Here is a 23,256-nt window from a genome sequence, read left to right on the forward strand (position 1 = left end):
AAAAAATAGATGGTGTAAATCAGTCAAGGTTGGAGCTGAGAGCGTCAGTTTGTTCTCTCTGTTTATATTAAACTCTCAGAGTACAGAATTACTGACCTAACGACTGGAGAAACTCGGGCAGATCTGAGTGGCTGGGACTCCTAAGCATATTGATTTACCCACCTGCTGTGCTTTGGTGTCTGTTTACATAAGGTTTTGACCTGATGTTGGTTGTTTTGCTAAGTGATGGTTGGTTAGCTACATCCTTGGCTACGCTGTTGTTTGAATCTCACTTTTTAGCTTGTACGTCACTCTCAAACATAATTGTGTTCTACTGTAGGCTGCTGTTTGGAAGCATTGATTTCCCTGCCAGCTCTGCCTGGGACACTTGGTCTCATTCCTGCTAAGAGAAAAACATGCCATAAATTAGCAACACATCTCCTGTCATTAAGGCTAATCAAAGATGTAGAGTAATGGCTTGATAAAGCCTCATTGTAAAGCAGTTTGAGCACTTTGTCATGGTGTTACCTGTTTTTCACAGAGCCTTTGCACCGTATTTCCCAGTGCCGCAAGGCTGCTGCTTTTAAATAAAAACACGGTGTGGTGGTGAAACATTTAATGCAGCCAGACATCATAAAAACATTACGCTGGTAAATTGCTAGTTTATCTGTTACTTCGGGCTGTACTGGAATAAATATTAAGTATGGGGGCAACTGGCAGGTCACTTCTCATCAGCTTGAGCTAACCTTCAATTACTCATTGAAAACAACCTTTCCACCTCTACACACTTAAAATTTTCCTCTGGAGTGTATCAGCGAATCTGTAGTTTCAGTAATTTAGCCTTAATTTTGCCGTGGAGGAAGGCACAGCCTTGTTGGTACTCTCTGGAAAAGGCAGCACTTTATCTGTGAAGCCTGGCTTGCCTCCAGACATACCATCCGGGTGTTCCCTTAAGAAGTCTCTTTACGTCTTTGCTGTGATTTTTTGCTCTCTGGTAGTTTCCCAACCCTGGCAAATATGTGTGTGTATATATATTATTATTATTATTATTTTTTTTACATAAGTTAAGACTTCTTTAATGTCTGTGCCCAAAACGTGTCCCTGGAGAGAGACTGTAGGAGGGGGAAGCAGGGTCATCAGCGGTTAGGGTGGTCATCTTCCAGATGGCAAAGCACTTCTTCCCCACGCGTTCAGATCTGATTTTTCCACCTCTTTCACTCTGCAGCATATTAGTCTGTTTTCATTAATCACATGGTGTCAGGGCCCTTATTTGTACAAGCTCATTTTCCCATCCTTGCTGGCTCTGGAAGGCAGCCTGGTCCTGCCTCCTCATATGGTAAAGCTGGGCCACTTGGTCGTGTTTGATGAAGAACAAGGGGCCAAGCACTGCTTCGAAGCAGTCCGGCCTGACCTTTGTTTATTAGAGGAAAGGCAGGAGGGGAGCGTTGCTATTTTTTCTCCGGGGGCTGGCAGAGGTCCAGGCTTAGCTAGAAGGAGGAAAGCTGCCGGTCTGTGGGGCTGAGGAGCTGCTGTAATGTTAAAGAGCTGCCAGAGGGTGGGGAGGAAGGAGCCTTTTATCCGTGTCTTCTGCCTGCTGAGCTCTCAGGCTATAGAAATGCAGAGCAGATAGTAGGACATCGCCTCCTTTTCTGGACCCTTCTTGGCACCGGCACCACAACTTTGCGGTTGCTGTTTTGCCTCCCCCTTGCTGATAAGATCCCCGTTGAGGCACGAATATTCCTGTACCGCATCCGAACCTGGTTTGCTCTCATTTCTTGTGCGTGCAGCGCAGCTGAGCCTTGACTTCCCAGCAGCTGTCGTGGAGGAGATGTGGCTGTGTTTTCCCCTTGGCAGGCATCCACCATGCGGGCGGCCGGCCGTCAGATCCCCGAGCCGTTGTGCTCTCGGGTTTTCCCAAGCCTGGCTCTGCTGCTGGAGCACGCCTGGTCACGCGTAAATGTGGTGCCCAGATGCGTTAGTGTAACCCCTCTGGTACTGCTGTCGCTAAAATGACAAGCAGAGATCCCTTGCCCTAAACCATCCTTTCTTGCTCCTTGAGCATCAGTCGCCTGGATAAATGAGGCGAGGAGTCTGGGTGCTGGCTGGTAAATCTTGCTTGCTGTCCTTGCCCCCCAGTTACTCCCTCCCAGCTGTGGGCAGCAAAGTTCTTCCCAGCTCTGCAGGTGCCCTTCAGCTATTTGCCTTTTTCTCTTGTGGTGGGTGTTACTGCAAGGAGTCTCTGCAGCTGATTGTGAACCCGGGCTGTTTGAACATCCTGGTGAGTTCCTCACACTACAGGTGTAGCTGAAATGAGGTGTCTGAGTGCAACCACGCTTCGGGAAGGGTGGCTCTCAGGTGCAGGGGGAACACGTCCTTTCAGGATTCCGAGGTGCTTGAATAGAGCATGTGAAGCAGGCTGAGGTTATACACAGTGGTAAATTTGTTTTTCATGGGCACGGAAAGCACTTGGCTCCTGTTTCATGGGGCACAGTGTTGGTCTGCAGCTTAAAAAGTGGAATCACCATGAAATCATAGCTCCAGATAGCCAAGATCAGAAAACATCAGCCTAGTGCCTTCTCTGGCTTGTCCTTGCTTCTCCTGGCATCTGTCGCTGCCTCATCCTGCTTTGTGTTTGATCGGCTGCTTGGTTCACAGGCTCTGAGACCTAAAGGACATTTATGTGAATTAAAGTCATATTATTTTTTTGCCTGTCTGAACAAGAAAACGATAAAGAAGTTGAAGGTGACTTTGTGTATTAGTTGTGGTCTTTCTGCTGACATGGTGTTGCCTGATAAGTGCATGAATATCTTCCCCCACATTTATACCCTGTAATCTCTTAAATCTAGTTAGGGCTGCAAAACATTGCTGAGCACGTCAAGAGCAAAGCCCTTCTCTTGGCTCTCTTTGTGCAGGTGACCTGTGCATATCTGAAAACGAAAGGAGGGTGGTTTCGAAGGAAGCCTGGAAGAAACTCAAGCAATATTTTCCAAAGGCCCCTGAATTCCCAAATAACAAAGAGTGCTGTTCCCAGTGCAAGGTATTTGACTAGCAAATAATATTACCCTTTTTGTTGACTGTAGATACGTGGTCACGTTTCTGGTTTTCACTACCTAATGCGGTGGAGAAAAAGCAATATCGCCTTTTAATAGCCACGAGGAACTGAAGCACAAACTAACTGTTTCATGCAGATTTTGGAGCGTGAAGGAGAAGAAAATGAAGCTCTGCATAAGATGATGGCCAGCGAGCAGAAGACCTCCCTCCAGAACCTGTTTCATGATAAATGCAGGCCTTGCCTGGGCAGCTGGCCTCAGGTAGGGGAAAGGGAACGCTAGTGGGGCCTGGGGGGAAGGCTGTCACGTGGAAGCTGGCGTTCCCTGCTGCTTTGCCCGAAATCTACTTTTTGGGAGCTGTATCCCTGGGAGCAGCATCCCCAGCTGAGCCGTTCTGCCTGCCTGGGAGCACGCAGGGCATGCCCTGCACAGCCTGTGCCATCTCTTTGCAGACAAGGGGTGGCAGATGGGTAGCAATTCTATAAGTTTTTATCCCTCTCCTATGAAATTGTATTTTGACTGCAAGAGACGCTGGCTGATGATCATTCTCTCAGTCTGAGTGAGACCATGCTTGCACCAGGGTTGCCTGTGCCAGTGGAGCTCACAAGTACGCTGCGCCGAGGTGTGATTTCCCCCGATTAGCTGCGCTGGCACACAGCCCTGCTGTAGATACATGAGAATTGCTCATGTGCCAATATAGCTGTCGCTGGCCTGGAGTCAGCTAGATAAGCAGGGACAATATTTCTGCAGTGGTTACATCCGTCCCTAGAAGTACCTACGCTGTGCAGCCGTGCCAGTGGAGAGAGAGGACTATCCACTGCCCTTAGTCTGCCTTCCCACTGGTCTTTTGCTGATGGTAGGACAAAATTCACGTGTGCACCAGCTTCTCCAGTGTTCTTTTCTGTCTCGAGCCTGGCAGAGGGTGCAGGGGGCTGCCCTAAATGCTGAAGCCATGCAAATAGGAGCGGCAGTCACACAGGACCTGTGGTACCGGCCTCTCTCTGGTTCAGGTGTGTGGCTGTCCAGGACCTTCTTAAGAGCTGTTGGCACGTCAGGGCTTTGAGTCAGTTTGAGAGAAATGGCACAAGCTGCTGGCCGGGCTCCATGCCTTGGCTCCTGGGTGTCTCGCAGTGCTGATTAATGATTGACTCTTAGATCCTGCCAAGCTGCTTTGGCAGGTGTCCGCCTCGGTTGCTCCTACGTGTGAGGGCAGCCTGCTGCTCCTGGTCCCTTCTCGGGGCCACCAGCAGCTCTGGCCAGGAATAAATACTGAGATCGGCATGGATCTGTGCTCCCGAACGCAGGAGGGACTAAATGGGCAATGCTCTGCTGAGTCTCCAAAGGAGAGCTGTCAGGTCCTACCAGCAGTATTCAGGGCTCACAATTTTTGTGAGGTTTCTTGACCCATAACAGTTGAGGTCCAGGAAAAAAAAAGGAAAAAAAGCGCCAAATTGGAGCAGTTTAATCTAGGAAATATGAAGGGACATTAAAATTATATCTACACATGCACACATCAGGAGTTTTCCTGCGGAAAGATGGGAGTGAGCCCTTAAATCTGCATTGGGGAAGGCAGACAGGTGAGCACAGAAATCATTTTGTCACTCAGCTCTTAGGATCTCCGTGGTTTCTTGTCTGGGAGCTGCCAGCAGCAGACTATGTAATAGCAAATCACTAGGGGCAGGAAAAGAAATGGTTTGTCCCCAAAATGCTGCATTGTGAGGGTGCACATCCCTGGTTCTGAATATGCGCATGCTATTGCTGAAAGCAACCACTCGTGGATTTTGCTCAGTGAGGAAAGGGAGGACAGGATGGGATGGTCTCTCACCCTGTCCCCGTGGGAGTATGTAGATGTGTCTGCTCTAGACCCTGAGTACACAAAGGAGTACCCAGTGACAGAAACACTGCCAGAGAGCCTTAGCTGCTCTAGGGAAAATGACCGTTTCCTGCTATGAATTAAAGGTAATTGGATCTAAAGCTAAATTAACTTTGTAATAAACACGAGATTAGTAATGTAAGTACTTAGTGCTTGATCTCAAATTATTTTACTTGGCTTTCCCAGTACGCTCGGGTGGAGTTGTCATGGTAAAATCGCTGAGATCTTGAAAAGAATGAGTGCTGCAGAAAAAGCTGAACAGTCATTGCCTCTCTATTGTTGGATTAATTAACAGAAGGTTTGTTTTATTATTTTTTTTCTCTTGTCTTTCAGGAGACAGATGAGCTGTATATTGTTTCGCAGTTCTTTGTAGAAGAATGGAGGAAATTTGTCAGGTAACCACCTTGAGGTTTTTGGTGCTTTTAATTTTTTTTTTTGGGGAGGGGGGGGGGGGGTGCTGCAGATAGCAATTTCACTTTTGAATCAGCATTTGCCTGGTGTGTGTAGTTACCTATGCTTTGCCTTTGCGGAAACAAGGAAGCTGATTTTGTGGGACTTGGACCGTGTGCTCATAGCAGTTGTAATACATTGTAAGAAACCGAATTTCCTTGTTTACCATGTCTTAACCAGATGGTCAGATTAGATAGTAACCTGATTAGTTTTTTCATCTGTCTGAAGCTGTATCCTAGGCAAAGGTCACCACTCAATCCCGTTTCCACGGGCTGCTGGTGGTACGAGATGGAAATCTCCGCTAGGTACGAGAGTAATTTTGCAGTGCACAGGAACGCAGATCTGATTGCCTTGATGGTGGTAGTTTAATATTCTCCACTGGAATGCCTTCTGTAAATACTCACCTATGGTTTCCTCTTCTCAGCTGCCTGCAGACTTGTGATTTTTTTCTTCCACATGAAATAACCTGACCACGCTTACAAACCACTTACTGTTCCTTTTCTTTGCCTGAGCAGGAGGCCAACACGATGCAGCCCTGTGTCCTCGGTAGGAAACAGCGCTCTTCTCTGTCCCCATGGGGGCCTCATGTTCACCTATGCTTCCATGACCAAAGAAGACTCTAAACTGTGAGTTTCTTTTACTCATGCATCTGCCTTTGCCAGGTGCTGTTGTCTTTCATGGGCCTCAGGGAGCATTCCCAGAGGCTTGCTGAGCTGCAGCAACACAAAGAGCAAATGCTGTCCCTTGAACAAAATTAACACAGATGCTTTCTCAGGCCTACCTTAGTATAAATCTTCATATAGGTCAAGACCCAAATTGTCCAAGGATGCTGTCTCAGGAAAAAAGAGCTTACTTAAGCTTGGCTAGTTCCTAACAATAAACTACCCTGAATCTGACTGGGGCATTAGAAACATGTAGCTTCCTTTAAGATTTGCTTTCCACAAGACTTACCCCTGGAGCTCTGGACGCTGGGCTGGAGTTTATGCTCCATAGCCTTGCTTCTGCAGTCATGCAGAACTAAAAATGTAGCAGATCTTCCACTTCTCTCCTCCTCCTTCCTCCCTCTGGCTGTACGTGCTGGGCATGACTGGAGCATAACGGTGTCACTAATAACACACTCCGCTTCCCTGTTATCTTGGGCATACAAGCCCTCTCATGTAGCTGGGGTTATGTATTGGTTTTGTTGCCCTTCTTTCACCCGCAGACTGAAATGAAAAGGAGAGGCTGTTCAGAAGCTCAGCACTGTTTTCACTGCATGCTCGGGGCTTGGCTTTTCCATGTCATAAAGCATGTTCTTGTTTCTTTGCACAGTATAGCTCTAATATGGCCCAGCGAGTGGGAGAGGATTCAAAAACTGTTTGTTGTGGATCATGTCATCAAAATTACCCGAACAGAAGCTGCTGGGGCAGACCCCGAGAGTGCACTTTACACCTCTGAGCCCAGTGAGTGAATCTTTTACTGCTGTCTGTGCTCTGTTGTGTTGCTAATTGGTGCTGACTTCCTGGGAAAAGGCTCTTTTTGGATAAAGGGTCAGATCTAAGGGGATCCGCAGCAGCCGCAGTAAACACTGAGCTTGGCAGATGCCCCTTGTTATGTGAGCTGCTCTGGGTTAGCAGTGAGAGGCGTTGGGCAGGTGCATATACTCAGTGTCTCCAAGGAGCTGAAGCAATTAAATGCATTTTCCTTTGTGCCTCCCCAGAACTCTGTCCAGAATGCAGAGAAGGGCTGTTATGCCAACAGCAGCGGGACTTGCGTGAGTACACCCAAGCAACTATCTACATCCATAAAGTGGTGGATAATAAAAAGGTACGGATCTCTCCCTTGGTCCTCACTCCTCCTGGCACCATTTCATTTAACAGAAACTGCACAAATTGAGAGCCCAAACAGCTAAATAAACAGCCATCTGAACACAGTGACGAGGCAGCTATCGCAGCCTGCTGTGTCCCTACAAGGTGGAACCTGCTGGTGGGAATGGTGGTATAGTGCAGGGCTGCTTTCAGTGGGCAGAAAGCACCTGGCTCTGGTTCATGAAAGCTATTGCTTTGGCAAAAATGGCAAATGGGAACACTGGATGCAGTTGCTCTGAACACTTGGCTTCCTCAAGGCTTCATTTTGCCAGTCCAAACCCTTTTGGTGGTCTTCGTGTTGTCAGGTATTTCTATGTATGCCAATTCTGATTATTTTAGGCAGTGTCGTAACCATCTCTGTCTTCATAATCGTGCTATCAGGCTCTACCTGTTCTCCTCCCCCTCCAGTATTTGTCATTTCCTTTCGTGGTTGCTAAAGTGACGTTTGTTCCTAGATAGAGATAGAAATAAGCTCTTCAATCTTCAAGCTGATAAACGAGCAGTGAACACAGATGTGGTTTTAAAGATCCCTTACAAAGTTGTGAATTGTGTCGGCTTTACTGCTGTCTTAATGGGATCAGTGTGAGGTCCAGAACTGGACTGGAAGTGGCTTTACAGGTATCTGAAAGCTGGTTACAATAAGTTCCCTTTCTTAGGGTTTACTTTATGCTTTAAGAGGGAAACCAAGGCTTGTGGGTAAGCTCAGGTAAAGATGCCAAAATCCAGCTAATGACAGGAGGCCGCTGAACCCAAGACAGTCACAGCAGCATAGATCTGATAAAAACATCCCCTGATAGCTTCCAGGATGGGGCAAAGTGCAATGCAGCTATGTCACAGGAGTTCCAATCTGAACTGGTGCTTAAAGGGTTTCAGAGCACTTAGACGCATGAGTAGCTGGTTGCCAGCAGCTTCCCGAAGTGCCTTCAGCTCCTCCATCCTCTAGTGATTGCACTCAGGCACACAACAGGTCTGCGAAGCTCAGCATGGTCGGATCAACTTAATTCAGGAGCATCAAGGCAAAGGCTTCCTGGCCTTCCGTGTAGAATCAAAGCTGGAGGGAGGTAAAAATCTTCCATCCACATATGCAGTGTGAGATCAGTGAGATTTTTTTTTTTTCCCACCCCCAGCCTTATTCTAAATGGAAGAGATGGAGCCTAGAGAACTGCAGGGTGCTGGAGGTTTCTGCCTCAGCTGTAACAGAGAGCACAGAGCGTGGTCCTGAGCCCCTGCTGCAGGTTTGCAGCCTGTCTGGAGGCTGAATCCCAAGGCTGTATCCTGGCACCAGCGCAGAGGAGGAGTTTTCCTCTTGGTGCTGGACAGGACCACGCTCACGCATAGGGCTGCTGAAAACAGGCAGCTATTCTTTGCCGAGCAGCTGGAGACGGTGAGAGGGGGCGAGAGCTGGCACACGAGATCCCTCATTAGCGGGGCAGCCCCAGCGAGAGGCGAAGCGGTGACGGTGCCCACAAGCAGCGCGTCAGCTGTGCGGGCACCGGGCTCTCACCAGCAAGTACTGCGAATGGCGGCGCTCAGAGCCGCTGCTTCCTTCCTGCCAGCTTTGCCTCACAAAGTCAGGGAGTGTTTTCCCAGCCCCTCGCCACTGCTCATCCCTCCTCTGCAGCCCCTGGGTTTCTCCTTGGGCTGACGCTGCAGGAGGGAAGTCACGGCCCTATAAAATCGGTGCAGGGAGGTTGCGGACGGCGCCTTCTCCGAAGGGCGGCACTGCTGGAATCCAGAGGGCTCTGGGGACGCTGTGGTTGGCGCTGGATGCTTGGGAGCTGTGATTGCATCTTTAATTGCAAATACATTGATGGAGAAGTGAGCTCTCAGGCATCCGGGATGGAGAGTGCGCCAGCCTCCTGGGCTCCCTTGCAAACCCCAGCCCCAGCCGAAGTGTAGACGTGTGTACACGCCCAGCGGATCCACGCTTCCTGTAGAGTGACTTATAAATAAAAAGGATGTTCAGTTCTGTATATGTTGGTGTAAATTATTTAGATTTCATTTACTTACGAACTCCAGACCCATAAATAACGGCGGTGAGTGCCTCTTGTCGGTCTGCTGCAGGGATGGATAAGTATATAATTTACAGATAATATTCCTTTCTCTGTGTTAGGGCTTTCGTAATACACTTAGTCGAACAGAGAAGCAGCCAGCTAATGGGAAAGAAATCAGTCCAGGCCCCTGGAGACTTTCCTTTTGCCTGGAGAGGAGGGTAGGTCTTGAGCCGCAGGAAGCAGGATGTCCCCGCAGTGGGGTTTTGATTTTTAGCCAGCACCTGCAATTCAGCAGAGAAGCTTGACAAGCTGCGTGTGTTCTCCTGAGCTGAGTCCCCCATGGTTTGATGCAGCTGGGGGGGGGAAGTCTGCAGAGCATGTGGAACAGATCCCTGTTTTTTTTCTGCTTTACCTCGGCTCATTTGATCAAGGTGGCATCCTAGAAGTCTCTGTAAGCTGTTTGCCATGATGTGACAGTCTGGGTTAGTTACGCAGAATGATTTTTATGACTTCAGGTAATGAAGGACGCTGCTCCAGAGCTGAACGTGAGCAGCTCAGAAGCTGAAGAGGAAAGGGAGGAACACAAACCAGAGGGGGAGCAAGACCCAGATTTTAACCAGGTAGAGATCAAAAATACAGCAAGGTTCCTCAGTTTTGCACCAACCTCTTGAGTCAGCATGATGGAACAGTTCTTTTCCTCTGTTTACATCTAGCAGGCGAAAGAGAAGGCAACTGTGTCTTAAATTGTGTTACTGTCATGGTCATGCTGCACATTTTGTCTGACTTTGCATTACCAAGGCCAGTTTTGCACCCATGCTCTTTGGTTTTAAACCTAGCTGTAGGAGCAGTGCTGGCTTTCCTCTAGCTTCCTTGCCAGTGTGCTTCACGGTCGCAGCGTGAAAGCATTCTCCAGGGCTCGTTCCCAATCAGTGCTTTGTAAGTTGGATACCTTTGTTAGAGATCTGCCTGCTCCCAAATGTCGGTCACTTGGTGTTCAGGCTGCCTTAAATACTCTTACTCCTAATACCAAATCCCAAACAAGGGCCAGCACTGGGAAGCCGTGTCTCCTGGCAGCACTCATCCCCTGATGTGAATGCACTAGTGTACATCTTCCTGACACGTCAAGTTCTTCCTTGCTCTCTTTTTGGAGAGGAGGGGTCACTGCTGCATCAAATACTGACAGTGACTCGTACACTTGGCTGACAGTAAGCACTGTGCTGGTGTTAGGAGCAGGGACGAAGTTTCAAGGCAAGTCCTTTTGGTCCTCTCGACCTCTTGGTGATACTTGCATGCATCATTCACTTTCCAAGGGGCGTTTCAGTGCTTCGTGCTTTCCCTCGCATGACTGACCTGCCTGAAATGCAGTCTGGGGGAAGGGGAGGTTGTATTTTCCACAAAGGCTCAGAGCTGAGCTCCTGATTTCTGACTTGTTTCCAGACCAACGGTGGTGCAAAGCGCCAGAAGATCTCGCACCAGAACTACATCACTTACCAAAAGCAAGGCATCAGGCGGAGCACCCGGCACCGAAAAGTCCGAGGGGAAAAAGCACTGCTTGTTTCTGCTAATCAGACGCTGAAAGAGCTGAAAATACAGGTAAGGCATTTTTGGTCCAAGGAGTGTTTGGTCATGAATAAGGAAACATGAAATGAATAGTCAAGAGAGTACAGCTGGGAGGAGATGGAGAGGGAAACGAGTATAAAATCCCAAGTGGCATCAAAAGGCATGTGTTTGTCTTCTGAACGCGGTATTTTTGCGTAGTTCAGCGGTATGTTTTTCCTCTGCACAAAATCAGCGTGTCTCATTGTGTTGGCACAGATCATGCATGCATTTTCAGTTGCTCCCTTCGACCAGAATTTGTCGATCGACGGGAAGATACTAAGCGATGACACCGCAACGCTTGGCAGCCTGGGAGTCATCCCCGAGTCTGTCATTTTATTAAAGGTAATGTGGGAGTGAGGTGGCTGCTAAAGGAAGTCGAGTAAAGCAGGGAATTGAACAAAATTTTGTACAAAGAGGAACACATTAAGGTGCACATGAAAACTGCCACGCGCTGGACGTGCCCACCTGTGGCTGGCCATCAGCTTAATTTAACTAGCTCCTCCTGGAGCTCCTGCCCTTCTTGGGGAAGGAAAAGTCTTTTTTTTTTTTTTTTTTTCTTTAAAGAACACTTCTTAGCTGGCCTATACTGAAAAACTCTGAGCACCAGCCCAAAGGAGAGCAAAATTACAGCAGTTCTGCCCTGTTATTCCCAGTCCATGCCAGAAGGTGTTCTGACAACAGTTCCCCGTTCCTCTCCAGAGCAGGACTGACCTGTACAGCTGCTAACACTGCTAACATCCAGCGAGGTGCTCGATAACCCCTCGTCTGTTCTGTTTTCCAGGCTGATGAACCACTTGCAGATTACGCAGCGATGGACGACGTTATGCAAGGTGAGGGGGACCCCCAGGCACTGCTGGGGTAGATGAGGGATTTGGGGAAGCTGAATGCTGCTGCGCTTCTGGCAGGAATGGTGGTGGCCACATAGGGCTGTGTCGGCTTAGGGCTGAAACAGTAGAAACATGAGAGGAAAATAGAGATGTTGAAGCTTTCCTGTAACTGTCAACTGAAGATACAGCTGAGCGCTGCAGTATGCTGCTGATCAGACAAAAGATCCTTTTAGAAAATGACTGTCAGGAGACTTCTAACATGATGCCTCTTTCTTTCCATCCCCAGTTTGTATGCCTGAAGAAGGATTTAAAGGTGAGAGTCTTTTTTTTTCCTTTTTTTTTTTTTTCTCCCCCTTTCAATTTTAAGCCCACGCAAAGTTCAGCTCCACCTCGCAAGCTTCGTAATCTTTCGGTGGTTGTCTTCTTGCTCCTCAGGGACTGGTTTACTTGGACACTGATGGTTTTATAAGCGCTGGCAGCAAAGGAGCAACCAGAAGGGAAGAGGATTTTGACACGGTAGGGCATTAAAAGACAAGGTGGATACAGGACAGAACTCTTGACTCTTCCAGAAGGCAGAAACACATTCTGAAATGACTGCCCCCAAAATGCCTTATGTCAAAGCAGATTGCACTGAAGGACATCCTGACTTCAAAAGAACGTTCCCAATTTTATATTTAATAAAGCAACAGTAAGGTTGGAGAGTTTAGCAGCAGTAACAGCGTTGTCATGTTTACAGGCAGACGTTTCTAGCAAGGGAGATGGTGGCATTCTCGTATATTCCCTGATGCAGATCCCATACCACCTTCGTCTGTCCAAAAAGGAGTTGTAATTCAGTAGATCAAAAACATCTCGATCTGTTCTCCAGTAACTCTTTAGGCATAACCTGCTTACAGATAATCCTGTCTTTGATCCACTATTATTCTTTCCGTACAGCATGGAAGTAAAGAAATTGTTAATTGTGAGGAATGTCTAGCTCTTTCAAAACTTCATATATTTACCCAAAGTGTAAGCTGTGGTCTGCCTACGAAAGCCTTCCATCAGCGACTTGGAGCCCAGGGGTGCAGAGGGAACAGGGAGCTGCCTCCCTGCTGTCCCCGCGGGGCTTCCCTTGCTCAGCCACTCGCCTTCTGCAGTTTCACTTCCAAACATGATGGTCTTTAATAATCACATGGTCTTTCTCTGTGAACTGTGTTTTTAGAAATGTGGGATATTTTAATGACTTTTGATAACATCTTTCTCCAGTACGTTACTGCCAAGAGCGCTCTGCCGATCACTGGGGGAGCTTTGAATCTAGAGCACCTGAGCCAGAGCTGGCGAAGGGGCTGCGCGTGGGTGGTGTGTTTCCCATGTGGAGAGGTTTTCCCTCTGTTCTCCTCGTTTTCAGGAATGCACTAATGATTTTTTTTTTACATCTCCTGTAGCTCCCAGAAAGGATCTCTCCCTCTCCTGATTGCGTATTCATAGCAGGAAATAGTATACCACTTCCAGACAAAAAAAAATGAAAAAAAAAAAAAAAAAGGGCACTGTCAAGGTATCTCCATAATAAAGTTAGACATTTCCTGTTCTCCTCAGAGTTTTAACTTGTTTCCACAACCCCAGTTCGTGCACTGGCGCTTGATGTGGATGCGGAGGGCTGGGTTGCTGCGGTGGCAGCTTTAGTTCTTAAAGGACTGGAGGAGCTTTGCAGGTGGATGGCAGGGTTTGGGCTTCAGGGAGCAGTGGCGGAGCGTGTCCCTTCCCAGCAACCACGGTAGCCTGTTCTTTTATAAATGTACCTTCTGAAGAATTGCAGCTGCCCTGTGCCAAGCGCTAGGTCTTCACACTGCGTCCTCCTCCCTGTCCCTTTGTCCCCAGCAGCAGAGGGGCTGGATGGCGAGTTGGCAAAGCAGCTGGCACTGGGACTGCAGAGCTGCCCCGAAGTGATTTTTTTGGTATAAGCTGGGGCTGGACCCGCATGGGGGAGCGGCGCAGCAAAGCGGTGTGATCTTTCCCAAGGTAAAGACGTCAGCAAGAATTCAGCACGCCCTCGGGTCACGCTTGCCCATGCCCAAAGCGGCTCCGCTCTGAAAACGGGCAGGTTTTAATTCTTCCCAGACTGAAGCACTCGCTTGTGTACATACTCCTTGGAAATTCCATATTTTTTTTCAACCTGCTGTTAATTTTTTTTTTATGTTATGAGAGTCTCTTCCTTGAGCTTATAACGTTGCAAAACTAAGTCTCTGAGCTCGGCTGGAAGCAGCGAGCTGGGCTGTAGCGGTGCTCCCAGCAGCAGGGAACTCCTGTACCTCAGCAGCGCTGTTTCTTAGAGCCAGGTGGCGGACACAGGTACAAGATGTGATTGAAGGCACATTTACTGTTTTGTCTGTATTTGCAAACATATTGGACTAAAGTTGTCATTTGAGCTGTGGAAGCCTTATTAAAGCGCATACACGTCTGTCCGCTCGTGTTTTAATGCCGCAGCGAGGGCTGGGGGCTGTGTCCGCGCCGTGCACCCCTCACACAGAGGTGCAGATGCTCTGAGCTTGATACCCACGGAGAGGCGCGAGCAGGATGGCGCCAGCGTGGGAATAGTGCAAGCGCTGGCACAGGGGCACGTTTTCCCCGAGCGAAGCCTCGATGGCTCCCAGTGCCTTGGCTGTGCCCTGTGGTGCTTGGCAGTGGGCCCTTGGCGGAAGCAGCAATGCCTGGCGCTGCCTCGTGCTGCAGCACAGAGGTGTTTGTGTCGGGGAGCCAGTGCCCACGCAGCTGCAGGGCCCAGCACTTGGGTGCCCCCATCCCCGTGCCGACAGGTCACGTCCCCCTCGTCCCCGCACTGGCACAGGGCCCCAGGGGCACTCCCCAGGGCTGTGGCTCGGTGCCAGCCCATGGCTCCTGGCACCCAGCGGCGGGGAGCCTGTGCCAGCCGTTCCTCGAGCATCCCGAGTCACCAAGCCCATCCCACAGCCCCAATGGGGAGGTGGGTGCTGGGGGGGCAGCCCTGGCCCTGGAGGGGTTCTGGGGAGCTCAGCTGGGGGCTGGTGGGGAAGGTCTGGGGTGTTTGGGTGGGGGACGGACGGACGGACGGACGGACGGATGGATGGATGGACGGATGGATGGATGGATGGATGGATGGAGCTTCTCTGGGTACCAGGGATGGGTGGGAGGTTGGATGAGGGGGGAGAGCTCTGGGTGCCAGGGAGGGACAGACGGACGGACAGATGGACAGATGGGGGTACGCTGGGTGCTCAGGGCTGGGTACGCTGAGTACCAGGGATGGGTGCAGGGGCCCCCACCAGTACATGGCTGGGGAGGATGGGGGGATGCTGGTGATGGTTGGGGGGCACCTGGGTACCGGGGAGGGGCAGCAGGAAGGAAAGGGCTCCCCGGGGACCGGGGCGGGGGCTTTAGGAGCTTCCCTGGGCCATGGAGTGGGGGCACCAGTGATGGGTGCAGGGGGAAGCCTGGGGGACCCGGGTGCCAGGGATGCAGGAGGGAGGGGGGGGCCCGGTGCTGGCAGCGGTAACGGAGGGGGGCGAGGGGGGGATCCCCGGCCTGGGGGCGCTGCCCTGCCCGGTTCCCGGTGCCAGATCCCGGTTGCCGGTGCCAGATCCCGGTTCGCAGCGCCGCTTCCTGGAGCTGCCACCCGGCTCCGGTGCCATTGACTCGGTTCCCGGTGCCGGGGTCGGGTCCCGGTGGCGGTGCCGGTCCCGGTGCCGGTTCCGGTGCCGGTTCCCGGTGCCGGCCGCCCCCGGTGCGGGCCCGCCCCGCCCCGCCGCACGTGACGCGGCGCGGCGGCAGCGAGCAGCGGGGCCCCGCTCCGCAACGCTCCGGTACCGGCTCCGCTCCGCTCCGATACCGACCCCGGCTCCGCTCCGCTCCCGGCCCCGCCGCCCCCCCGGTAAGCGCCGCGCCGCGGGGCCCCGCCGCTGGGGTCCCCCCGGGTCCCCCCCCGCCTCCAATGCCGGGGTCCCCCCCTCCGGTGCTGCGCCGGCCTCGGGGACACCGGGGGGAGACTGATGGAGGGGGGGGGCCGGGGCGGGCCCGTACGTCCGTGACCTTCAGCCGGTACCGGCAGCGGGGGGGGGATGCTCCGGGCCTGGGCAGAGCGACCCCGGCGGGCGGGCAGGCCCGGGGGGGGCCGGGGGGTGGCATCAGGCTCCGTGCGCCCTCCAACCCCCCCATAATGTATTCCCCCAATTGCCCCCTCCCCGCCCTGCCCCCCACGTCCACCGCAGAATCTGCCCCCTCCCCAAATCTGCCCCCCCTTCACCCCCGGCATCTGCCCCCCCCCCCCCCCACAACCTTTCCGGGCCCATTCCGGCCCCGCAATCTGCGCCCCCCCCATCCGCGTCCCTGCGATCTGCCCCGCACCGTGCCCCCACCGCGGGGCTGCCCCCCCTCGGGTGCCGGCGGGGGGGGACACGAGGACGGGGCCGGGGCAGGTGTGCACGAAGCGGGGCGATGCTGGCACGGGGGCCGCGGTGGCACGGGGCCGGGTCACATTGTCGCGTTTGCACGGGGCCCGGTGGCGTTTGCCGCGGCTCCCGTTCGTTCTGCCCCGGGTCGCCCCCGCCCCGTGCCCGTGTCGCGCTGTCGCCGTCCCCGCGGTGCCCGGCGCTGTCCGTGGTGCTGCCCCGCGCCGCGCCGCCACCCGCCCGCAGAGGGCGCCCTTAGGGGAGGGGGGCACTGGGGGGGGGGGGGGTGACGGTTCCGGGGGGGTCCCAGCAGCCAGGCACCCCCCGTGTCCCCCCCCGGTCCCGGCCGCTCCAGTCCCTCCGGCTCCCAGCGGCCGGCGCTTGGCTCTTTGCCATCAGTAGGCTTCAGGGGTAACGCCGCCAGCCGAGCGGGCGGGGGCTGCGGCGGGGGGCTCTGGGGGTGTGTGGGGGGGCGAAGCGGTGCCCCCCAGGCTCCCGGCCAGCCATCCCCGCTGCAGCACCCCTCCCTCGCCCACCCTCCCCCTGGGTCCATGCATCAGAGGCAGCTCCCGGCCTCCCACCGCCCCCCCGCTCCTCTCCCCCAGGAAGTGCCATGGGCCCCCCCGGACCCCCCCGGGCCACCTAGACGTGTCCCCAGCGGGCGCCGCCACTCCCTCGGCCACCCCACCCCGAGGTAAGGCCCCGCAGGTGCTCCCCTGCTGTGACGGGGGAGGCACGGGGGGGGCACCCAAGGGTGCCCATCCCCACCCCCGGGAAGGGGTGTGGGGCACCCACGGCCCCTGCCTCCCGCAGGGCAGCAGGATGGCCCAGCAGCGCCACGCCGCGCCCCCCCCGCTCAAGGTAGGCATCGCTGGGGTGGGTGCCCGAGCAGCACCCATAGGTGCCAGCATGCCCTTCACCCCCCTCCCCATTGTCTTGCAGACAGAAGAGGATTACATCCCCTACCCCAGCGTGCACGAGGTAGCGTGGCTGTTCCCCCCCCCACCCCAGGGAGAGTGCCAGGGGTGGGTGAGCAGCTGGGGGGGGACATGGGGGGGGGCTGGGGCACCCACCTCGGCTGTGGGTGCAGGTGCTGGGCCGGGAGGGGCCGTTCCCCCTCATCCTGCTGCCGCAATTCGGGGGCTACTGGATCGAGGGCACCAACCACCAGCTGAGCGGGGCACCCGAGCCCCCCCTGACCCCAGCACCCGGCACCCGGGCCAGGCTGGAGGGCAACCACACGGCCAAGATCTACCGCAAGCACTTCCTCGGCAAGGTGAGCACCCAAGGGTGCTGGTGGGGAGGGTGTCAGGGGTGTGTGGGGTCCCCATGGGTGTGCATGGGCACGGAGGCCCCATAACCATGGGTGCATGTGGGTGCAGATGCCCGTGGACATGGGTGTCCGTGGGCATGGGTGCTCACGGATGGGGTTCTCCGTGGGTATGGGTGTGCACGTGGATGAGGAGCCCATAAGGATGGGTGCCTGTGTGTAGGGGTGCTCAGGAACGTGGGTGCCCCGTGCATTGGGTGTTCTGAGGTGTGGATGCCCCATGGGCACGGGTGCTCACGGGCAGGGGTGTCTGTGGGCATGGGGACCCTAGAAGGAGGGGTGCCACAGGCATAGGGAGCCACCCATGTCTGTGGGATGGGTGCCCTGAGCATGGGTGCTTCAGGCATGGGTGCCCCATCATCACGGGTGCCCATGGGTATCGGTGCTCGTGGGCACAGGGATGGCTGGAGATGGGTGTCCTGTTGCGTGTGTGCCCATGGGTATGAGTGTCCCATGGGTGGGGGTGCCCCATAGGTGTGGGTGTTCATGAGGATGGGTGCCCAGCGGGCATGGGTGCCCTGTAGGAACGGGTGCCTCCAGGCAGAGGTACCCATGGGCACGGGCATCCCATGGGCATGGACGCTTGGATGTGCGGGTGCCCCGTGGGTACCTCCAGACACGGGTGCCTCACGGTGTGGGACACGAGCGCCCCTTGGTGCCCTCATGGGTGCTCGGCCCCTCCTCGCAGGAGCACTTCAACTACTACTCCCTGGACCCAGCGCTGGGCCACCTCGTCTTCTCCCTTAAGTATGACGAGCAGGAGCACCTCCACCTGCTGCTGCGGTGAGCTGGGTGCCAGGGGGCCCATGGGTGCTGGCTGGGGCGTGGGCGACCCCCTTGACCCCCCCACCTCACCCCGCAGCACCCGCACCCGCACCCTGCACGATGTGGTGCCCATCTCCTGCCTGGCCGAGTTCCCCAACGTGGTGCAGATGGCCAAGGTGGGTGCACCTCCCCCCCCATTCTCCAGCAGCACCCATGGGTGCCCCCCCCCCCCCCCCCAGCCAGGGGCACCCGCCGCACCGCCCCTCCCTCCCGCAGCTGGTGTGCGAGGACGTCAACGTGGATCGCTTCTACCCCGTGCTCTACCCCAAGGTGAGCGGGGTGCATGGGTGGGGGGGGGAGCACCCATGGGTGGGGGCACCCCAGGGTGCACCGCACCCAACCAGCACCTCCTGGCCTCGCAGGCGTCCCGCCTCATCCTTGCCTTTGATGAGCACGTGCTCAGCAACCACTTCAAATTCGGCGTCATCTACCAAAAGCTGGGGCAGGTAGGGGGCTGGGAGGGGGGGGGGAAGGGGGGACCAGGGGAGTGTGTGGGGTTGGTGGGAGGGGGGATGCCGGGGGGGGCACCCACGGCTGCCCCACCGCAGACCTCCGAGGAGGAGCTCTTCGGCACCACGGAGGAGAGCCCGGCCTTCGCTGAGTTCCTCGACGTCCTGGGCCAGCGGGTGCAGCTGCGCGACTTCAAGGGGTGCGTGATGGGGTGCTGGGGGGGCACCCCCGTGTCCTCGTCCCTGTCCCCCTTCGTTCCCCCAGTCCTCAGCATCTCCCCCCCCCACCCCATGCAGGTTTCGGGGGGGGCTGGACGTGACGCATGGGCAGACGGGCAGCGAGTCGGTGTACTGCCACTTCCGCGACAAGGAGATCATGTTCCACGTCTCCACCAAGCTGCCCTACACCGAGGGTGATGCCCAGCAGGTGGGGCACCCATGGGTGCTGGGGGGATGCTTTTGGGGTGCAGGCTGATTCTGGGTGTTTGGGGGTGTATGTGGGGTGCACGGGCTCCTCGGGCACCCAAGTGCTGGGGGGGTATCTGGGAGGCACAAGAGCTGGCGGTGCACCCCTGGGTGCTTGCGGGGTTTCTATGGGGTGCAGGGGCTCCTGGAGCACCCCTGGGTGCTTGTGAGGCATCTGTGGGGTGCATCCACTCCAGGGGGACCTTCAGATCTGGGAAGTCATCTTTGGGGTGCAGGAGCTGCCAGGGCACCCATGGGTGTTTTGGGGTGTCCATTGGGTGCATGGGTTCCTGAGGCATCCCTAAGCACCGGGGGAGCACCCAGGAGGCGCAGGGGCTGGCGGGGCACCCCTGGGATCTTTTGGGGTGTCCATGGGGGCGCAGGGGGTGGCAGCGCCCAACCCCTGCCCACACCCCCGTCATGTCCCCGTGTCCCCACAGCTGCAGCGGAAGCGCCACATCGGCAACGACATCGTGGCCATCGTCTTCCAGGACGAGAACACCCCCTTCGTGCCCGACATGATCGCCTCCAACTTCCTGCACGCCTTCGTGGTGGTGCAGCTGGAGCAGGGCGGCCCCCAGGGCACCCTCTACAAGGTCTCGGTCACTGCCCGTGACGACGTGCCCTTCTTCGGCCCGCCTCTGCCCGACCCCGCCATCTTCAGGAAGGTGAGCACCCATGGGTGCCGCTGCAGGGTGGGGGGGGGATCCCAGGGCCGTGCACTCACCCATGGCCACCCCTCGCCCCGGCAGGGCCCCGAGTTCCAGGAGTTCCTGCTCACCAAGCTGATCAACGCCGAGTATGCCTGCTACAAGGCCGAGAAGTTCGCCAAGCTGGAGGTAGGTCCGGGAGGGGGCCTAAATGGGGGCGCTGTGTGGGGGGGTGCTGGGGGTGCTGGGCAAGGCCTGTGGGGTTGTTGGCATGGGGGTGCTGCGCGGGAGGGTGCTGCACATGGGGTGCTGCACATGGGGTGCTGCAGGCACCGGGTGCTGTGCAGGGGGTTATTGGTGCAGGGGTGCTGAGCGGGGGGGTACTGTGCATGGGGTTGTTTCACACGGGGGGGGCCGTGCTGGCACATCCACCGCACCCGGGCGCTGTGCATGGGGGAGCTGCACGCAGCATCCCGGCGGTGCACGTCTGGGTGCCGGGCTGGCAGCGGGGGGCACCCGTGGGTGCTGGGGGGGGGGGGGGCACCCAGGGCAGCGTGCGGCTGGGTGCGCAGGAGCGGACGCGGGCGGCGCTGCTGGAGACGCTGCACGAGGAGCTGCAGGGCCGCAGCCAGGCCATGCTGGGGCTGGGCCCCGACGACGAGCGCCCCGACAACGGCTCCGCCGCCCCCGGCTTCTTCGAGTCCTTCAAGGTGGGGGGGCGGGGGGTGGGGGCTGGGGGTGGGGGGGCAGCACCGGCGGGGGGGGGGGCAGCGGGCACGGCGGGGCTCGGCCCGGCACGGGGCCCCCCCCCTCGCTGCCCCCCCCCAACCCCCCCTCCCCACCGGCCCCCCGACGGCTGCGCGATGGCCCCGCCCCCAGCCCCCAGCCCCGCCCCCAAGCCGGCCGTGGCCACGCCCCCCCCGGTGGCTCCGCCCCCTCCCGGTATCTCCCCGGTAGCCCCGCCCCCCCCCCCCCCCGGTGGCCCCGTGACGCGGTGCCGCCCGCAGTCGCTGCTGGTGCCCGGGAGTCGCCGGGGACGCCGCGGCAGCGCCATCGGGCTGGGCTCGGTGGAAGAGGTGGGTGCCCGGCCCCGGGACCACCGGGACCCCCCCCCCCGGGACCGCCCCCGCCGCTGACCGCGCTCCCGCAGGCGCTGCTGGTGCCCGGGAAGAGCCCGTCCCGGCGGCGGCCCGGCCCGCTCGGCTCCCGCCGCTCCAGCGCCATCGGCATCGAGAGCATCCAGGAGGCGCCGCCCGGCAGGTGCGCGCCGGGAGCGGGCGCGGGGCTGCCCCCGGCCCCGCTGTCCCCTCACCGCCCGCCGCTGTCCCCTAGGGACGGCCCCGCCGCCAACACCGACGGCGCCGGCTCCGCGCACAGCTCCCCCGAGAGCCGCCGGCACCCGGACAGGTCCCGTGCGGGGCGCCGGGAGAGGGGACACGGGGACAGGGGACACAGGACATGGGGACACGGGGACACATGGAGATGTTGGGACATGGGGACACGGGACATGGGGACACATGGGCATGGGGACATGGAAATACGGGGACATATGGATGGGGGACACGGGGATACTGGGACATGGAAATATGGGGACACATGGACATGGGGACACAGGGACATGGAGATGTTGGGACGTGGGGACACGGGGACAGGGGACATGGGGACAGGGGCCATGGAGATGTTGGGACATGGGGACACGGGGACATGGGGATACTGGGACATGGAGATGTTGGGACGTGGGGACACGGGGACACAGGACATGGGGACATGGAGATATGGGGACACATGGACGGGGGACACGGGGACACGGGGATACTGGGACATGGGGATACAGGTGCATGGAGACATTGGGACATGGGGACACAGAGACATGGGGATATGGGGACACGGGGATATGTGGATGTGGGGACATGGAGACAGAGTGACATGGAGACATGGGGACACAGGGACATGGGAACATGGGGACACAGGGTTATGGGGACATGGGGACACAGGAACATAGGGACACAGGGTCATGGATGCACATGGATGGGGTGGCACCAGGACAGGGCACGGGGACGGCGTGATGGGGCAGCACGGGGCAGGACAGCAGCGGCCGGTGGCACAGGGATGTGGCAGCACGGGGATAAGGTGGCACACGGATGGGGTGGCACGGGGACGGGATGTCACGGGGACAGGGTGGCACGAGGACAGGGTTGGGGATGTGGTGGGGTGGGGACAGCGTGGCGCTTGGGTGGCCCAGGGCTGGGCGGCATGGGGACAGGGTGGTGCGGTGACAGTGTGGGGACAGGGTGGCCTGGGGATGGGGTGACACCGGGGCGGGGTGGCCTGGGGACAGGGTGACAGGGGGCCAGGTGTGTCCCTTGGCAGGGCGGAGAGGCCGGAGCCTCCGCGGGACTTCTCCCGCTCGTCCTCCAGCGCCAGCAGCTTCGGCAGCGTGGCCGAGGAGCCGGACGAGCACCCCGAGGCCGAGCCGGGCAGGGTACGGGGGGGCTGGGGGGGGGGCTTAAAGGGGGGGTGTTGGTGGGTGCTGGGTGTTTGGGGGGGGGCAGCACCCCGTCACCCACCCTGTGCCCGCAGGACAGCCGCTCGCCCTCGGGGACGCCCCGCCAGAGTGACGCCTTCACCGACCCCCCCTGGCCGGAGGAGCCCCTCGGCACCCCCCCAGGTAGCCCCCAGCCCCGGGGCGTCGGGGAGGAGAGGGGGGGGCACCCATGGGTGCTCACAGCCCCCCCACCGCACCCCGGTTCCCCGCAGGCAGCGCCCGCCGCCCCGCCGAGCCCCCCTGCCCCGAGATCAAAATCCAGCTGGAGCGGCCCCCCCCGACCCCGGTGAGGCTGTGGTGCCCCCCCCCCCTCTTTTAACCTCCCCCAGCGCACCCCGATGCGGGCGCCCCCCCTGATGTCCCTCTCGCAGGGCTCGTAGCCGTGCCCACCCCCCCCAAATCCTGGGGGGCCACCGCCGGAGGAGGGTCCCCGCCGTGTCCCACCCCCGCCGTGCCGCCCGCCGCTTCGCCCCCCCCCCGCCCCCATCGCTCGTGTGCCAGGAGCCGAAGCCATCGTCCCCGGTGCGGGATCGGGGCCCCCCCGTGGGGTGTCCCCCCCTCCCCGCCCCCTCCAGACAATCTCTGTCACCCCAAATGCCTCTTTTGGGGGTGACGGGCGCTGGGATGGGCCACCAAGGGCCCCCCCCAGCCGGTGTGAACGCACAACGCAACGTGGGACCCCCCCCAAAATGCAGAGTGGGGCCAGACACAGCATCGCCGCCCCCCCCCGTGTCCGTCCCACCCCCCCCAAAAAAAAAGCGGGGGCTCAAATCTGGGGCAAAACCGAGCTGGGGCCGGACGGCTCCGGGTCGCTGCCAGCCCCCGCTTCCACCTCGCCCCCCCCCGCCCCCCCTTTTATTTAAGGAAAAAAAGCTCCGGAACGAGACGGACACTGGGGGGGTGGGGGGGACGTATTTTTTTTTCAGAACCCCTGTGTTTGTGTTTCCCGTGATCAATGTTTAAAATAAAGGTCTATTTA

General features: G+C 57.3%; 2 protein-coding genes across 9 annotated transcripts in view; both read left to right on the forward strand.

Moving 5' to 3' along the window:
* Positions 1 to 14,053, forward strand: part of USP48 (ubiquitin specific peptidase 48) — a 32,557-nt gene extending 18,504 nt beyond the window's left edge. For 3 of the 6 annotated variants that reach the window (XM_068658339.1, XM_068658340.1, XM_068658338.1), the window contains exons 16-27: positions 2,892 to 3,016; positions 3,168 to 3,290; positions 5,236 to 5,297; positions 5,868 to 5,978; positions 6,664 to 6,794; positions 7,052 to 7,158; positions 9,709 to 9,813; positions 10,631 to 10,786; positions 11,009 to 11,134; positions 11,574 to 11,622; positions 11,906 to 11,932; positions 12,055 to 14,053. In XM_068658339.1, the coding sequence (XP_068514440.1) occupies positions 2,892 to 3,016; positions 3,168 to 3,290; positions 5,236 to 5,297; positions 5,868 to 5,978; positions 6,664 to 6,794; positions 7,052 to 7,158; positions 9,709 to 9,813; positions 10,631 to 10,786; positions 11,009 to 11,134; positions 11,574 to 11,622; positions 11,906 to 11,932; positions 12,055 to 12,077 (1,145 nt within the window). In that variant the 3' untranslated portion in view covers positions 12,078 to 14,053. Of the gene's footprint in view, positions 1 to 2,891; positions 3,017 to 3,167; positions 3,291 to 5,235; positions 5,298 to 5,867; positions 5,979 to 6,663; positions 6,795 to 7,051; positions 7,159 to 9,312; positions 9,814 to 10,630; positions 10,787 to 11,008; positions 11,135 to 11,573; positions 11,623 to 11,905; positions 11,933 to 12,054 lie in introns of those variants that run through there. The other 3 variants (XM_068658341.1, XR_011089436.1, XM_068658342.1) reach the window with 3 other exon arrangements.
* Positions 14,054 to 15,227: 1,174 nt separating this feature from the next.
* RAP1GAP (RAP1 GTPase activating protein) lies at positions 15,228 to 22,788 on the forward strand. 3 transcript variants are annotated; one of them, XR_011089509.1, is made up of 21 exons: positions 15,228 to 15,496; positions 16,619 to 16,707; positions 16,827 to 16,874; positions 16,956 to 16,994; positions 17,104 to 17,289; positions 18,032 to 18,126; positions 18,206 to 18,284; positions 18,385 to 18,438; positions 18,531 to 18,614; positions 18,717 to 18,817; positions 18,915 to 19,044; positions 19,523 to 19,750; positions 19,835 to 19,921; positions 20,305 to 20,442; positions 20,740 to 20,808; positions 20,883 to 20,992; positions 21,065 to 21,139; positions 22,103 to 22,214; positions 22,318 to 22,400; positions 22,490 to 22,563; positions 22,649 to 22,710. XR_011089509.1 is itself a non-coding variant. In XM_068658669.1 (21 exons), exons 3-21 carry the CDS (start codon positions 16,836 to 16,838, stop codon positions 22,655 to 22,657), a joined length of 1,797 nt encoding a protein of 598 aa, XP_068514770.1. In that variant the 5' UTR covers positions 15,248 to 15,496; positions 16,619 to 16,707; positions 16,827 to 16,835; the 3' UTR covers positions 22,658 to 22,788. The 3 variants fall into 3 exon arrangements, 1 of the variants encoding a protein (XP_068514770.1); XM_068658669.1 differs by having other exon boundaries at positions 15,248 to 15,496; positions 22,313 to 22,400; positions 22,649 to 22,788; XR_011089510.1 differs by lacking the exon at positions 20,883 to 20,992 and having other exon boundaries at positions 15,230 to 15,496; positions 22,313 to 22,400.
* Positions 22,789 to 23,256: the final 468 nt, after the last annotated feature.

This window comes from Anas acuta, chromosome 22 (assembly GCF_963932015.1).
Source record: "Anas acuta chromosome 22, bAnaAcu1.1, whole genome shotgun sequence".
NCBI lineage: Eukaryota > Metazoa > Chordata > Aves > Anseriformes > Anatidae > Anas > Anas acuta.